The sequence below is a fragment of the Pundamilia nyererei genome, unplaced genomic scaffold (assembly GCF_000239375.1).
Source record: "Pundamilia nyererei isolate P.nyererei 1_Seehausen unplaced genomic scaffold, PunNye1.0 scaffold00246, whole genome shotgun sequence".
Taxonomy (NCBI): domain Eukaryota; kingdom Metazoa; phylum Chordata; class Actinopteri; order Cichliformes; family Cichlidae; genus Pundamilia; species Pundamilia nyererei.
The window spans coordinates 729,209-746,648 of record NW_005187647.1 but is presented as its reverse complement, the minus strand read 5'-3'; the positions used below and the strand labels follow the sequence as shown (position 1 = coordinate 746,648).

The window sequence follows — 17,440 nt, the reverse complement described above, 5'->3', positions numbered from 1 at the left end:
GTCTGATATTAGTTATAAGCTACTATTGAACTGCTGTTCAATGTTTTGGTGCACAGCATATTTCAAAATTTGCTAATGAAAAAAGACAGATGGGTCTCTGCAGAGATTTGATGTTTGTGGCATATGTTCATGTTTTTGAATGTGGGTTGGTATTTCCATTGTGCATTTTCACAGGGAGGAAATTAATAGTTTTTCCCTCATGCAGATTTTGTTTGGGTAGACGCTATGGCGACATAGTTAAGCATTTTATTTTTCCCCCCTATTTGTCAAACAGGCAAGACGATGTGAAATTTTTAGAAAATCACCCTTTTTCTAATTTCAAAAATTCACCTGCTACTAACCATCACGCTGGCCATTCAGCTGCCTCTCCAGAGTGAGATTCAAACTACTGTATAGCAGCAGGATACACTCTGCGAGTCAGACTGTGAGTCTGTCGCAGGGGTTTGCAAATGACTGTCTTCTAAATCAAATTATTTAATCATTTATTTAAAATTCTGCACCAATGCGATTCCAATTTTACTGGGGAAAATGAATTAATGAATTCACTGAAATGAATTCAGCACATGGGTTAATTAAGGGCACTTCTTAAAGGAAAAAAAATTAAAAAGATAAAAGGGTTTATTAGCTGTGAATAAAGAACTTCTATTCATCTTGGAAGGAACTTTCCTGGAGTACCGAATTTTCTTCTATTCTTTGTAAAGACAGAAATGAGAATTCATGTTTAGATTTTACATTATTTATGATCACTTGCATAAACTGTTAATGAATTAAATAAGCATTGTTCATGATCGCTCATGGATTTTTATTTCCTCACTGTATTTTTAGGTTTCTGCAAAAGTCCTGAAAAATCCTTCTATGTATAATTGCTGTTTCTTTTGGAAGGCTTCCTACCAGCATTTCAAAAACTTTTAACATCCAAAAATATCACACCTGTGCTGTGTGTGTTGTAGATTCAACATAAAGCAGAAACTCCTCGGGCAGCAATAAAGAGAAGTATTAGCACACAAAACACTTTCACACCTGTGCAGGTTCTGCATGGCCACATTTCCTGTACTACTGCTTCTGCATGCACAATTTCATCCTTGTAACATCGTCTCCCTGCATTCATTTATTTTCTCCTATCCTGTTCTCAAAGCTCTGTAGGAACCCTGCAGAGTTAACATTTTGAGACTAGAAGATCTTTCTGTTACACAGTCGCTGTGCTCAGCTGGGCGCAGCTTCAGGTTGAACAGGTAACAAAGCGAACGACAACTTCAATTACCTTCAGGAAGTGGATCAAAGCTTCCTGTTCAAATGTATGCGTCTAATCTTCACAGCGCTACCATTAGCCGAGGCAGCAGCAGCACCCAGAAAATAAATTTCCCACACTTTTCTCGGTCGTCTATTTCTCTGGCTCACTCCCTCTCTGACAGTTATTCCTTCGCGGCTCCTGGCAGCATTGCTTCTTCTTGCAAGACTTGCAAGTACAGTGAAACTACCAGAAAACATTACTGCTGAAGCTGATTTTAACAGTTCTTATAAACTGTTCATGGGTATGGTGAGCCTAAAATTGAATACTTTATGGTAATGTCCTCACAATAGCTGTGAGCGTGTTAGTCTGTAAGCTATATGAAAAATATTATCTGGTTGTTATCACCATAACAAGCACCTTAATTCCACCCTGTGCATTTATAATTGTATGTCTACGTGCTTTCAATCTTCACACTCAGTATGTAAAGCAGGTGTGTGAGCGGGGAGGTGACAGTGTAAACAAATACAAACAGGGAACAAGAGGAGACAGGATGTGTTGGCAACCTGCTGTGAACACTACTACCAGCAGTACAAATAAATATATAAATAAAAGGCGATGACTGGAAGAAGTACAAAGAACTGCTGAAGATCTGCAGGGAAGCTAATTAATGGCCCTGTGCTAAACAAAGAGGTTACTGAGGGTCAGCTGATAGAAACTGAGGTAATATCAACAAAGAATTTGTTTTTAATATGCACGACCAAAACACGGTGTGAGCTGCCACAGTAAGTTTTATAACGTGCTGAGAAGGGTCCCTGTGCCAAAACGATCAGTGTGTTTAATCATCGTTTCACGTGGCACATACCAAATCTAGTACGACGTACTCATATAAACATCTCATTGTTACACACAGCAAAAAGAAAGACAAAAATTACAACAGACAGAAGAAAATAATGTTTCGAATTTTCCCGAATACCCGAAAAACCTTTTCAGCAATCTATGAACACAATCGCAGTGGTCTGCTGTGTTGGTGTTTGTCTCCGTGTACCTTACCTGTCAGCGACGTCAGAGGCCACCTCTCCTCCTGCTTGCTCTGAGGACAGAGCTGTCACATCAGGCATCCCCACTCTTTCCAGAAAACACAAGTCTGGATCAGCACGCATTGCATTGTACCGCTCATATCCTGTCAGAGGAAAAACACTTTTACTAGTGTGAACAAGTATTTGAGGCAGCAGGACGTTTGCACATTGTGTATGCATGGAAAAACAAACACTTAATAAGTTAATAAACAATACATTATATCCCCACTTTTCAGTAATGGAGCAATAATCAGCTGTTTTTTTCTTGAAGACAGATTAAAACTCCATTATCATGTTTTGCTCTGCAGCCTTAGTAAGCTCAGCATAGCATGTTATAGTGTAGCAAGAACTAATATAACAGTGAAGTCTGAGTGGTGTTGGCATCTCCGAAAACATTAGAGCACTTTTGCAAATATGTGATGTTTTGATAAATCAAACAGATATTTGAAGTTTACACAGCACCATTCTCGCATGAAAATATCTTAAAAGTTTATTTTGTGACCCAGAAAGAGCAATATTTCAAACTCCGCCACTCTGTGTTCCTCTGCCACTGCCTCGTTTGAGACGAAATGGATTCTGGGATATTGCATTTCGTCATTTCGAGCTGATTGGAGACCAAAACAGCCAATCAGATTTTTTTTTTTGCATCCAAGTCTGTGATTGGCTGGTTTTGTGGCACAAATATAACGGTGTACAGAAAGAGTTGAGCGCGCACGGGCAGAAATGTTGAGAGCGCAAGCAACACATTGCGAGCAAAAACTGAGCGAGAGGGGCTGCTATTGTGTGCGTGTATGGATAATAGCAAACACTGAAATGCATCTTCTGCACGCAGCAATGAATTTTGTTCACTCAAATTTAGCTTTTCTTCATTCAAAATAAATTTCTCCTCAAAATGCAACACTTGCACCTGCAAATTTTTTTTAAGTGTGCTCACATTTTTTTTTTTACGTGCACTCAGAATAGTGGCACAAAAATAACGCCACAGTCAGTTACCATCTAACAAGCATCAGTCACAAGGCAAACGTATCTAATATCAACTGTTGTGAGTGGATGCTCGACATTATTGGTAGTTGATGTGAAATCAGTTACTTAAAACCTATTCACTCAGTCCTAGAGAGCGGTCAATGTCCCCCACTGTAATCACTGGTCTAAGGAAAAGTGTGTTTTCCGGGACAGGTTGGCATGGTTGCAGACATTTGCTAGCTAGAATTTAGTCGCAAAGAGGTGCTGCACTGAAAAACTTCCTTGCTTTTAGTTGCTAACAGGTTGTCATGGTCATCAGTAGGTTGCACAGATAGTCCCAACTTGTCTCCAAAACAGTTGCAAACTACTGTTTGGAGGTAAATGAAAAGTGCAACACAACCTTCACTTTGAATCTGAATCTTCCCCGTTTCTGGTTTGCATCACACTTTTTCCAGTTTCACTATAGCTGGAAGAGTAAATGGCAAATGTTTGCAGAAAGTTGGCTTCTTCCATGCAAACTAGAGTCAACCACAGCAATCTGCTAGTGAGCAAAGCATGCACGGTTAGGTTTTTGGTGCAGCACCCTCTTTCCGACTGATTGCACCTGGCAACAGCGAGCAACCAATCACCAACCTGTTGGGGGATACACATTTACAGGGGACACAGGGGACTGCAGACCAGTCTCAAGGTCTGTATGACTGACACCTAATATAAAAACAACGGGATTGTCTACTTAATTACTTCTTTCACCCAAACTAATAAATAAATCTAAAGCTATATGCACACAAGGGTTGATATGCTTAACCATCCCACCCAAGAAAAGTCAATATCTGGGAAACACTGACACATATATTCCTTTCCAATGAATGTTGGTAGGTGTCCAGTGATATTCTAAAGCAGTTTCTCGTCTTCAGCAAAAAAATAAATAAGTAAATAAATAAATAAACAAATAAAAATTGTGTAAACACAGATCTGAGAGTACTACGCATTGCACACACAAATAACAGATGGCATCTATGTTTGTTCCTTAAAGTCTGTTCAAATAGCTCCAAAATCTTTTTTGCTAAACAAATTCAAGTCGAGCTTGGTAAAAATTTGTAAACAATTAACAACTGAATATTTATTAAAGCACACAGCACAAAAAAAAAAAAAAAAGTAGATGCTGCATGGCAAAATATTGTGCCAAATGTGACATCTGTATTCACCATGTTTGTGAACCCCGATGAGGAGAGACTTGTCAGCTTCTGCATCCCACCATGACACTGGAATCTCTATGTAGTCGATGTCAGGTAGCGGCACCTCAAGTTTACTGTCAACACACACAAACAGTCCATCCGTCAGTGCTGTCAGCGTCAAGTCAGTGCACTAAAACACAAGCCAGTCAATCATATTTCCCTCCAACGTTAACAGTAAAAGATAAAATGTGAGCTTAAAAAAGTGGGAAGACCAAAATGCTGAACAAATCAGCACATTTTATAGGTTTTCATTTCTTGCCGGATCTGGTCAGCAGTGCCAACTGATCTGACACTATGTGAATGATACGTTGTCTGCATCATACCTGGCAGGTACCCCCTCTAAACCTTGAGTGGCAGCTTCCCCTAGAACCTCCACCTTTAGGTAGTACAACATCCGCACCCTCAGTAGCACCCTGTGGAGTGATAAAGGAGAAGCGGTGTCATAATCCATGTCGTGAACTCTGTATGTTGTAAATAAACACCACCAAACACACTCTAGTGTAAAATAAAGTCCTTCATGTAAGTAGTGATAAGCAAAAAGCTCTGTTAATGCACTGACTTGTTGCAGTGTTGTTTGAGGTGTTTCTTGTAGCTCTCATCCTGCAGCACCACCTCTGGGTTACAATGGACCAGCCAGTCAGCATTCTTCACCTCAGTAACATTCAGCTGATTCTTCAGCTTCTTCCCCTTCCTACCCCGAGGAACGGGAGCTGATAAACCTGCAATGCAGACAAGGAGGAAAAGAAAGATACTCCACAGAGTTAATGCTACCAATTTAACTTTGTATTTATACCAGTAGTTAATCCTGGTCTATACATTCCAATACGTGGTGCAATCTTTAGGTCATAAGCTGACTTTATACTGTATATTGTAGCACATGTGCAGAGTAAAATGCTAACCAGAGTGATTTACGAGTGCCTGATCTTGGCCTTCCTTGGTGGGTGTGATCAGATCCCAGATGAAGCTCTTTATCTTGTCATCGCCTTTGTAGTGTCTCAGGCAGTAAACCAGAAGAGCCCTACACAACAAAAAGGAAACGTGATGTGTCGGACTCTGGGTACTGCTAACAAACAGCTGATAATGATGATTCCTCTTACTCTTACCTACAGATCACCTCCATGTCTCTCTCTGTGAGGTGCCATTTAAACCGACCATGGTTTAGGATATCCTTCCACCGACCCCACCTAGAAAGAACAGAGAGGGCGGACAGAAATGCACACAGGAAACAAATGAGATAGTAAAGGAAAATGCAGCAGATTTCTATCAGTGATCTGTTCTTTGAAACAAACTGTGTGTAATCACAACTTTATTGAAAATTTTCCACAACAAATCAAACTGAAAACTTTAATGTTGTATTTCGGCTCATTTACGTTCACACTTCAGCTCCCAAATTAAAAAACATATGAGATAAAGGTTAAGTCATTATTAATTATGCCACGCTGTCTAATGGCCATGAACTGCCAGCTGTTAGATGTCACCTGTTAAGCACGTATATGCATTCCTAAAACAAAAAATCATTCCACCGCTAAGGAGATATTCTGCAGCAGCTTGGAAAAAGAATGGTCTCCGTTTTGTCTTTCGAACTGAGTTTAAGAGTCTTGATGGTCTAATATGGCATATGCAGTTTTCTTTAACACACTCTCCGGTCCTACCCGAATATTAGAAGATTCTTTTCAACCCGGAAGCATTCGGCACGGAGGTAGCGGCGGCTACGTTCACCCAGGCGACGAGTTCGACAAGGCCGCTCTTCTGAGTCGCTGTCCAGCTCTGAAAACTCCATCAGCTCATCATCCTCAAAGGAGTTGTAATGACGGGTCTGCTTCCTTACACGGGGTGTGTCAATTACCAGTGACTCCTGGATAGAAGATAAATGTAGACAGCCTCTGATCAAGAATTGCATGAGTCTTTCTAATAACAGGATGAAGTATTTTAAAGAAGGTTCTAACTAAGTTTTATCCTCTGGTGGTGTTCAAAAAGGAAAGAACCCTGAGGAAAAAGGGAAAGGATGAAGATCACAAACGTCCTCATGTCACTGGGGGTTTCAGTTTTTAGGTGTTCGGAGCACAAAATACCATCCCCCCACACACACAGTTTAAAGACATCTCCAGTTTTAGGTGTGCATTCTACTTCAGTAAAACTGTAAAAAAGTTTTTTTCATCCTTCTATTATTCTAGTATTCACATCCTTATTCCTTTTCTTTCATTCATCCTGTCTTGTTTTCATTTTCTGTCAGCCTCCTTACCTTCTCTGATTTGGAGTCTATCTCTACTTCAGCGATCTTGGCCCATTTCTGCCAGAAGTTGGGGTCATCCAGAGAAATGTCTGTTCTGTTACCTGATGAGATGAAACTGGCCTGAGGAACGAGAAGCAGAAGGCGGGGGGAAAAAATATTAAGACCCAAAATGATGTTTACTTGGTTTTGACACAAGCTGGCTTACGATCAAATGTTTGGTCTTAAGCTGCCAATTTCTCAGGTTTAGCACAAATATTTTGTACTAAGACATTTGATCTTCACGCCAAACTATTTAAAGTATTCCGCTTTCAGAGCTTGTGAACACCACCTAGACTATGGGGCCGAATTAAAACACCATTTGAGACCCTAAAAATCCCTCCAGTGTGCAGCCTTTTATAAGTTTTAGGCTTTAAGGAGTTTAATGTTGTTTAAGAATTTCCACCTTAGCGAACGTGGAGCCTTTCCCTTCAGACTGGATGGTGATTGTCTGAGTTCTCCTCTGAAGTATCTGATCAATGTCTTCTTCACAAAATTTGGAGCCCTCGTCTTCTTCATCCATTAAGGCTCCATATGCTCCTTTTTTCAACAAATCCTCCACTTCCATCTTTGAAAGCTGCTGCACCTGTCGCAAAACAGACACAAGCTAGGATTTGAGGGTTTCTCTCCCTCATACATACACAGCAGACCATCTCACACCAAAATGAATACAGATTAAACAATCGTATACAATATAAGAATATCTCAAAACTAATCTCTTACTCCATTGAGGCTTCCTTTACGGTTGATGTCTTGAAGGACGGCTTTGTCCAGTCCCAGCTTTAGACTGGCTTTGTCAAACATTTCCCTCTCATACGAGTTTCTGGTGATCAGCCTGTAGACTTTCACCGCTTTGCTTTGGCCAATCCGGTGGCAGCGTGCCTGGGCCTATAACAGTAGGAAGCATGGAAGTGTAAAGCATTACATTTTACAGAGACTTCCTCTCAGCTTGGTTTGAAAATACTTTGAGGGCCTGAGACTATTTATACATCATTAAAGAAAAGGTAAAGATCAAAGTCAATTTAAATCTGTAAGATTTGCATATTGTTTGCATCAGTGCTTGTGACTAACGTTTGCCAAATTCAGCATAACTGTAACATAATTATTCTATATTTTTATACACATTAGAGGTAGTGGTTAGGAAGAAGTAGGTCTGCTGTACATCTGCCCCTGTAATGCCGACCAGGATAAGGGGTAGAAAATGGAAGGATCGATATTTAGCTTCAATTACTTTCCAGAATTAAGTGTAAAGATAAATGAGTTTATAAGTTAAGAGAAATTGTTTTTAGCATGAGGATTCAACCATGTCTATTTAGGGGTTTCTATTTTTTTGTTTTTTTTACTAACTGTGCATGAGCACATTAACCTGTAGTTTAATTAGAGTGAATTTGTTCAACATTTAACAGATCAGCAAGAAAGACAAAAACAGGGACTTGACAAAATCAAAATCGACACGTTAATGAAAAATCTTCGTAACTGTAAAGATTTTAAGAAAGCTTGATACAAGATACAGAAACAGGCATTGCATCAGAGCCGGGAGAAGACTTATACCTTCCGAGTCAAGTAACACTGCATGCTCACTTCATTATTCAAGGCATCCTTTCAAGCGTGCATTTTGTCAACCACTGCAGTCCCACTATTCATCACAAATGTCACTACATATTACATGAATGAGACAAGCAGCAAGTTAGCACAGTCAAACGAGAGCATGATTAAGATAGATCTCCATCTTTTTTATGATGCTCTGACAACACAAATTCATTTGTATGTCAGTAGGCATTCTGGTCTCATGAGTTACATACAGCATGTGCAAATTTGTGACGGCTTCTTTGGATGCTTTACGCAGCTCTGTGCCCACCTGCAGGTCGTTCTGGGGGTTCCAGTCTGAGTCAAAGATGATGCAGGTGTCAGCAGCTGTCAGGTTGATTCCCAGCCCTCCAGCTCTGGTGCAGAGAAGGAACACGAAGCGGTCTGAATCTGGCTTACAGAAGCGGTCGATGGCTGCCTGCCGCAGGTTCCCACGCACACGACCGTCAATGCGTTCATAGGTGTAGCTGGAGATAACACACCAACACAGATTTGAGGGTAAATCGACTTTTCCCCTTTCTCCTTTTTGAAAAGTGTTGCATTTTTTTTTTCCTTTTAGCCTGCTGTACTTTCCCCTTACCGCCTCTGTATGAGGTAGTCCTCAAGGATATCCAGACAGCGGACCATCTGGGAGAAGACTAGGACTTTATGTCCTCCGGCTAGCAGTTTTGGCAGCAGCTTATCGATCAGCACCAGTTTACCGGCTGCCTGGATCATGGCCTGCAGCTGGAAGTCTGGTGCTTCTGGACTGTGGCTCTTTTTGAAACTTTCCAGAATCTTCTCTTCAGCTCCTAGAAAAACAAAAGAAGGCAAAGGTAAAGCAAGTCAAGGCAAACCAAGGTACATTTATTTTATTTAAGCATTCTACGCTTGAAAGGAAAAACACCCAGAATCTGGGTGCATGGCACTACGCTTCAACACAGCTACCTCTCGCACTCATGGTTTCTTTCTAAACTGTTTTGACTCGCTGTTAGCTGACAACATGGTATTGTAAATATATTGTGCTAATACATTAATAAGTAATAAATTCAATAAATAATTCTGTTATCAAAGATGTGTACATAAAACAAAGGAGGCAGATTCATGCACACAAGGTCAATGAGTGTGGGAGTGGAGAGTGAGGGAGTGGGTGAACAACTGCTTGACTATGAATGATGAATAACAATCTGTGAGTGCTTGCATGTTTGCTCTCACCTGTGATAAGGTAAGGGTGGTTGCAGCACTTGCGAAGCTCCATCATGGTGTTAATGAGGTTGGGCATGTTGTGCTGGTTTGCTCCTTTGGACAGGAAAGAGAAGTTCTTCTCCAAGATGGCTCGGTAGTATTTCTTTTGAATGTTGGTCAGCTCAACCTGAAAAGAAGACGGGAAAGAAAAAAAGCATCCATTTAAAATTGTGTTTCTTTTTTTTAAGCAGCTGTTAAGTAATGACACAAGCCGATATAGTGTGCTGTGTGTCAGTGTTATGGAGAAGAAATCTTCAAGGGGACCTATTGATGCTTTCTCTTATTTTCCTCTTTGTCATACATCCTGTTGTAACAGTAGAGACAATAGAGACATGCGCTCAGTTACCCCAAGATAAAAAAAATTCTGATGTCGTTGTTTTCACTGAAAACTGTTTTCTCTGTGCGGACCTCAACGAATTTAAACAAGCATGTTCTGACTTGACAGATCATCCTATAAAGTAGAAATTACTTACATTTTTAAGTTACACTGTTAATAATTTAACATGATGTCACAAGGTTTGCAGATGTATCAACAGCAGTTTTAATTTGGCTACTGTGGAAAACAGATTTTAACAGTAATCTAAAAAAATTTGACAAATCTTTTGTGATTAACTTTATAAAAGGAGAAAACACATCAATGGCATTCACTAAGAAGGTTTTACAGACAGGCAGAGCTGGGGGTGGGGGGGCTCTTATTTCTCATCATTAAGAGGTGGCAATATGCAAATGAATCTCAGCAGCTGAACAACAAGCACTAAAATGAGGAGCAAAAATCCCTCATTTTAACTTTGTCATAAAGTTCAGAAAAAAATAAAATAAAATTACAAATTATTTGTAATTATACAAAATATATAAAATGTGTATCAGCTGCTAATAATCTAAATTGCATATTAAAAAAAAAAAATCTGTTGGGGCTGAGAGCGCCGTTTGTATAGTCGCACATCAGGTTGAACGTTAATGACTGTAAATTCTCGCCTATCTATCAGCACATAGAGTTTTTGCACTTATAACTAACTAAATAAAGACTGCGGGTTGAACGCTTTTTTGCGGGACTCATACCTGTTGTTGAAGTTGGACTTTCTCTTTCACAGCGCAAAATGTTTGAAAACGTGTGTAGCGGCTCTGTAAATGAATGCGCCTCCACGCTGCTCCCCCTGGTGGATACTTAAGAAATTACCACTGGTTTTCCTAAATACTGCTTATGGGAGTTACAATCGTGTTTGCATCGTCTGTACCTGTGCATGTGCAATGACAATAAAGTTGAATTCTATTCTATTCTGTTACAGGCAGGGTATATCATTACGGTTATCTATCAGTCGACAATCGGTCAAGAATTCCAACAGACATCCATCATGGTCCTGTCAGCGATGCGGTGGCCATTTTAAGTGGCTGTATCTGTATGTGTTTGGAATATGAAAGGAAACTGGAGCACCCAGAGGAAACAAGACCAGACACTCATCACAGATGAACACTCATTTTAATTAACTGACAACTTCATTTTAATTTCATTTTAATTTAGTTGTGTTTTAAGAGACTAATAAAGACTAATAATACTGATAAAAATAAGTGTAATTGCTGGATTCAGTATTGTTGCCAAGTGAATGAAGCTTTCATCAGTAATGTTTGATGAATCATTCAGCCATAACAGAATGCAGCAAGATAAAAATATTTCCCAGCAAAGAGCTCAGAGAACTGTAAAAATAGGAGCATTACTCCCATCTTACATTTCTATATCAAGCACACACGAAAACACAGCCGTACCTCTATAATCGTCTCTTCTTTAGGTGCGAGATTTTTCTCCACGTCATCTTTCAGTCTTCTTAGCATCATGGGTTTCAGAATGGCCTGAAGCTTCTTCACCTTTTGGAGAAATTAGACAAAGTGTGAATGTGATGCTCAGTAAGAGGAAAAAATAAACAGAGCGAAAGGCAAGATGGGCCGGAGAGAATAGCAATGTTAGCACACAACATAAAAATTTTCATTTTTCTTGGTTAAAATCTAGAATGGAGGAAAACTGTAAACTGTGCATACCTGTTCGTCAGTCTTGAGGTCTCCAAACTCTTCGAGAAAGGTGCTTTCTGAAGGGAACTGTAGTGGCTCCAGGAAGTTCAGCAGACTAAACAACTCCTCCACTGAGTTTTGCAGAGGGGTTCCTGTCAGCAGGACCTTGTGTTCCTGTTGGAATATGTACAATATACTGAAGAAATAAAATAACAACAACAAAATACACACATAATCTGCTGAGTTCATCTAAAAAAAAAAAAAAACCTAAAAAAAACCAATGGGATAAATAAGACTACATTTCAGCACTAAAACAACAGCCTTTTTTTAATATATATATATAGCACACACAGACTGACCAGGTTCATGAGTTTGAGACCCTCAAGCAGTTTGCAGTTCCTGTTTTTTAGCCGGTGGGCTTCATCGATTACCACACAGCGCCAGTGCAGCTTTCTCAGCTCTGGACAATCAGCCATGATCATCTCGAAAGTGGTGATCAGCCCATGAAACTTAAGCACACCTGGGATAGTGTTACCCTGTGAGAGAGGGAAGGGTGAGAATATAAACTTCATATTTCAGGGTCAAGATAATCAAAAGGTTCATGTCAATATCACATCTGTGGTTCAGTTTTGATCCCAGTTTTCTTTGCTGCCTCTGATACACTTGTCTCTCTGCCCTTGTTATAAAAAAAGAAAAGGAAAACGCATATTTGGTATTTCAGGGGTGGACATTATAGAACGTTTGCTGACTAAGAAATAGAATAAAGAATGCCTCAAACAACAGAAACTGCTACACAGCTGCATTAGGCTCACATGACTAAAATTAGTATTCAAGCCCCTTGGATATCTGCGGAGATAAAAATTAAAGCTTGCATAATAAACGCATACACTATAGTAATGATAATTCTCTGTTATACATAAATAAGAAGCAATAAGATCCCTGATGCAACACTGTTATGTGTACAAGCCGAGTGAAAGCGAACGGGTGTTTAGCAACTGAATGGTATAATTTTTCCAATTTTTATTGATTTAAACACAAGCTGAAAATCATAAACAAAAACATCTGCTGTTTAACAGAGTCAGATAAATTAATACTGAGGTAGATGTTTAACAACATTGCAGTTATTTATGAGCAATAAAAATTTACTCTACAACTGCGATAACTCATTTGACCGACCACGAAAAATCATCAATCCAAAGACTCTGCGCCGTCTCCCAACTTTAACATTGGCTTTATCTGTATTTTTACTTCAGTTGGTCGATTTATTCTGTAGGTGTTTATGCCTTTAGGTGTTTTGTCAAATAAAATACTGAAAAATGACACAATCTCGGTTTCTTACAGACTAAGCTTCAAGCGCAAGTACAGAACAAAGTTGAACTGATTACATTTTTTTTTCCAAAGGAGAAGCTGGACCCTGTAGCATTTCAATTTTTCCTATCAATTTAGTGATTGCAGAGCAAATAAAGACATTTTATATCACTGTAGAAGGCCCCAAAACCCCAACCTCTCTGGAATTTCAACAGGAATCAAACACCAAATATTTGAACACACCTTACATTTCAAAGCTACTAGAGAAACATAACACAGCTGATTCAGTTCCTGGCTGATCAATGAGAGGAGATGACTGCAGTCAAACATTACCTGTGGGTCTCTGTGAAACATCTCATACTGCAGGATCATCTGCCGGCTGATCTGCGAGCCGTGGTACACAATAACGTTCATGTGCGTCCATGTGCGAAACTCCCTCTCCCAGTTGGTGATGGTGGACAGAGGTGCGATGATGAGGAAGGGCCCGCGAATCCCCATGCTGAAGATCTCGTAGAGAAAGGTGATGGACTGAATTGTCTTTCCCAAACCCATCTCATCTGCTAGTATACAGTTTTTTCTAGGATGAAAACCAGAGGCATCCATTTGTGCAAATTATACAATAACTTGTTCATGTAATAGATTACAGTTTGTGTAAACATAATTGTCTCAACACATTTGTGATGATAACGTGAACTCTGCATCTCGTAACACGAATCAGTCAAACATACAAATGCTCCTCATCTGAATGATGACTTCTAATCTCATAAGTTAAAAACTAATTTAAAAAGTTTGAGGTTTTAAAAATTAAAGCACGGTTTGTTAAATTTTGCTTCTGTAATGACAGTAGAGCCAGACTTGTTTTACATCCCAACATGCATTTGCAGGAATTTTCTTTGACTTTTACGGTACACAGATTGGAAGACTGTTTCTCATGTGAAAGTGCTTTTGTGTTTTTGAAGTCTCACTGATTTTCTGCACCACATTTGTACACGGGTCACATTTCGTGGAACTAATTTGTTTCAGGCCAGTAGTGGGGCTGACTTTAGTTTGAAATGCATTTAGAATGAAGCCATAAAATATGACAAGATTAGATACAGTACATCTATTGTCTCATTTAGGTTAGGAGTTGCACTCATGTTTTATTTTGGGCCTCTGCTTCTTGCAATCAGGAAGTGCTCACCATGATTTTTAGTGTGTTTGCGTGATGTTTTAGTTTATGTATGCAGGTAATGTCCCCCAAAAAGGACTAGGGGATTAAGACTAATAATAAAATAACTGGGTTTAAAAAAATAATAATTAAATTGCCTGTTTTTCTTTTGTTGTCTATCAAAGAAAAAAAAGAAAACAAACAAACAAAAAACAAAACATCAGCAGACCATAAATGCTGCTTTAAACAAAGGGAAAAAAATTAATGAATCATTCAAAGGAAGAAACCCACTTCTCTGCTAGCAGGAGGTGACAACTACTCACTAGTAGCTCAACACATAATTGAAGTACAACATGCCAGTGAAGCTGGCACACTGCGACACACTCCACCACGAGGACACATTTCCAACCCTGCCAGAGCTTGCCCACTGAGAGACTGGGCAGCGCTTCTCCGCAGCTTTTATAGTGCAGTGTTGATTGATTGCTGAGTGGAGTCAGCTGCGCACTGGCTCCACAGGAGAAAGAGGTGGCACCTGAGTCAGGGAGAGAGCGGCAGGACACACCCACACACAGAGCACGCCTGCTAGAGAAGTAACAATGTATACAACCAGTGTGTATATATGTATGTATGTATGACCTATAGGAGCCATCCAGGTGAGTCGTAGTCCTCAGTGCATAATTGGAGCTTAACTGACTGTAAAACTGTCATTGTTTATGACTTATTTTAATTAATCAACTAACTGATCATGAGAGTTTGATTTATTTCTTTTATTTAGCCCTAAATTTACCCTGGATTGTTTGAACCTCAGTGAGTGAATGTGACTAGAATGGTTCCAGTGTGTATATTCACCTGTTGTACCAGTTGAACAGTAGCCAGTTCATTCCCTCTAACTGGTATTCTCTGAGCTGGTTTCCATTTCGGTAATCTCTAGAGCGCTCCAGCTTCTGCCACTTTTCTGGAGAAGGACGCTCCTTTGATGCAAACACACATACAAATATAAATTGCCCTTTCAGTACCTTTTCAGTAATTACTAAACAAAATGCAACAACAAAAATACAGTTATTACATGTTATGTGCTGTATTTTTTGATTGGAATCATTACAAAACTCTATCCAAGAAAACTGGGATATAATCAGATGATGAAATTATTTGGTTCCTCTCATCAGTCAGAAATAAGATAAGTGAGTTGTGCCAGTTTATAAGTGTAAAATGAAGCTATTATAGAGGTTGAATGGGTAAATAAGGTGATTATACTAGATTTTAATAGCAAAGGAGCTACAATAACTTGCTCAGTTTTTGCTCCCGAATGTCCAAAAATTGAAAGAACCTCAAAAAAATTGCTGCTATTGAAGTAACAATTATGTATTCAACCTTGGAAAGTAAATATGCTGTTGGGATAATGACAACCTATCATGTCACACCGCTGCCATCTCTTGCTTCTGCTTACAAAGCAGTTATACTAACACTAAACAGCTAAGAACAGATCTATAGTTAAAGAGCAGAACATATCTGAGGCGAATCAGACTGTGAGGGATTAAAAGAATTTAAAGAAAAAAGAAAAATCACACAAAGCCGATCATGTTTGCACTCGTTAGCATTGGGAAAAAAGAAGCAACACCAAAAAGGCAAAATTGAGGATCAGTGGTTGTAGAGATGTGGGCAGACAAGGTTGTCTGTTCTGCAGAAATGGCTAGAGATAAAACATAAAGTCATAATGGTGTACACTAGCGCAGTTTCCCTTTTTCTATTATCCTCCCACCAGCCTAACTTTATAATGTAAATGTTTTCTCTCACTATGTATCTAAGATGGCTCAAAACGTCTGAATTGCCGCCCACATCTCCATATCTATTCAGAAATTCAAATGAGTCTCAGCTGTGAAAATAATAAATAAATAAATAAGCCTATCGGAGCATTGTGGACTGTACTGAGAGAAAAGGGACATTATCTTCCTGTACCAGAGCAGGAAAAATAGTCTGAAAAAAATGGCAACCACTGTAGCAAATACACAGTTACACAAATTCAATATTATTCACAGAAATGAGTCCTAAATGGAGCACATTTGTTTAATCTACATATTATTACTTGAACTAATCCAAGCACACTACCACAGCTTATGTTGCGACTGAAAAGGAACTAATGATCATCTTAGTGCAAAGGGATTAAAAGGATTAAACTGCTTCCCAATGAACAGTGACCAGAACATGACAGTATAAAACAACATAGTAAATCATGACCATTATCAGGCAGCATCTGCTACATAGTGGTATAATATAGCATTTTTTCAAAAACAGCAGTTCTGAAGTGCAACAGTGTGTTGCGCTTTTTCCTCAACTGAACTCAACCTTGCCCGTCTGTTCTTGAACTGAGGTTTGTTACAATGAGGAAAAAATTTCTCCTTAATTTTAAAGCGCTGCATCAAGTTTTCTTATGGTACTCATCTTCGATTACGTGTCTACTCACAATGTGTCTGAGGTCTGCAGGCAGTTTCTGGATCTCCTCAAACTCTTTGATCTTCTCTGGGTCCAAGTCCTCTTGCAGCTCCCACGTTGCCTCCTCATATGAGAGACTGCACCACTTAACGAGGTAATGGGTCACCTCCTACAACCACATACAAGAAAGAAAAAAAACATGTTGTATTTGTACCACAGGATTCTGAGAGCACCATCACACTGAGGATCTTCGGTAATAGCTACTTTCAAACCAGAAAAACACCTCTGTGGGAGGGTGTCTGTGTTTATGTGTTACCTACCTCTCCGGTCTCTGTATCTGTGGTAACAGCTACCTCCAGCACTCTGTCCACTTCTACATAGTCTGGGTTAAATAGGTCCTCATCGGGCTACAAAAAAAAAAAAAAAAAAAAAACAGAGACAAAGAGGGATGAAGGGAAAAAAACAAACAAGAAAAAAAACAGTTTGATTCTAAAAAATAGTCTCACATGAGAACACCTGCAATGTAATTTGACTTTAATCATTAGTATTGTGTCACAAACCGGGCCGCATGGCCATGACAAAAACCCAGAGGTGCATAGTGCCATTTCTCATTTTTGTAACTCGTCCACTGATAATTCTTCTTCTCTTCTTGTACGGTGCCTATACATAGTTCTCCCCATCCATAACAACATCATACCCTCTGTTGCAGTACTTAAAAAGCTCCCAGGGAACAACAGTGACTTAAAAAAAAATGCACAAAAATGACTTGCCTTGACACGTTGCAATACAGGGAGTGCAGAATTATTAGGCAAATGAGTATTTTGTCCACATCATCCTCTTCATGCATGTTATCTTACTCCAAGCTGTATAGGCTCGAAAGTCTACTACCAATTAAGCATATTAGGTGATGTGCATCTCTGTAATGAGAAGGGGTGTGGTCTAATGACATCAACACCCTATATCAGGTGT

General features: G+C 39.4%; 1 protein-coding gene across 1 annotated transcript in view; it reads right to left on the bottom strand.

Moving 5' to 3' along the window:
* Window positions 1–17,440, bottom strand: part of chd6 (chromodomain helicase DNA binding protein 6) — a 96,882-nt gene that overhangs the window by 19,149 nt on the left and 60,293 nt on the right. Inside the window, exons 10-30 of the mRNA XM_013915025.1 lie at window positions 16,792–16,878; window positions 16,503–16,640; window positions 14,891–15,012; window positions 13,228–13,471; window positions 11,946–12,122; window positions 11,617–11,760; window positions 11,347–11,445; window positions 9,556–9,712; window positions 8,942–9,152; window positions 8,633–8,828; window positions 7,498–7,662; window positions 7,181–7,360; window positions 6,748–6,858; window positions 6,158–6,360; window positions 5,609–5,689; window positions 5,405–5,523; window positions 5,065–5,224; window positions 4,829–4,918; window positions 4,476–4,579; window positions 2,282–2,411; window positions 2,094–2,124 (exon numbers count right to left, since the gene is read on the bottom strand). Of these exons, the coding sequence (XP_013770479.1) occupies window positions 2,094–2,124; window positions 2,282–2,411; window positions 4,476–4,579; window positions 4,829–4,918; window positions 5,065–5,224; window positions 5,405–5,523; window positions 5,609–5,689; window positions 6,158–6,360; window positions 6,748–6,858; window positions 7,181–7,360; window positions 7,498–7,662; window positions 8,633–8,828; window positions 8,942–9,152; window positions 9,556–9,712; window positions 11,347–11,445; window positions 11,617–11,760; window positions 11,946–12,122; window positions 13,228–13,471; window positions 14,891–15,012; window positions 16,503–16,640; window positions 16,792–16,878 (2,949 nt within the window). The remainder of the gene's footprint in view (window positions 1–2,093; window positions 2,125–2,281; window positions 2,412–4,475; window positions 4,580–4,828; window positions 4,919–5,064; window positions 5,225–5,404; window positions 5,524–5,608; window positions 5,690–6,157; window positions 6,361–6,747; window positions 6,859–7,180; window positions 7,361–7,497; window positions 7,663–8,632; window positions 8,829–8,941; window positions 9,153–9,555; window positions 9,713–11,346; window positions 11,446–11,616; window positions 11,761–11,945; window positions 12,123–13,227; window positions 13,472–14,890; window positions 15,013–16,502; window positions 16,641–16,791; window positions 16,879–17,440) is intronic.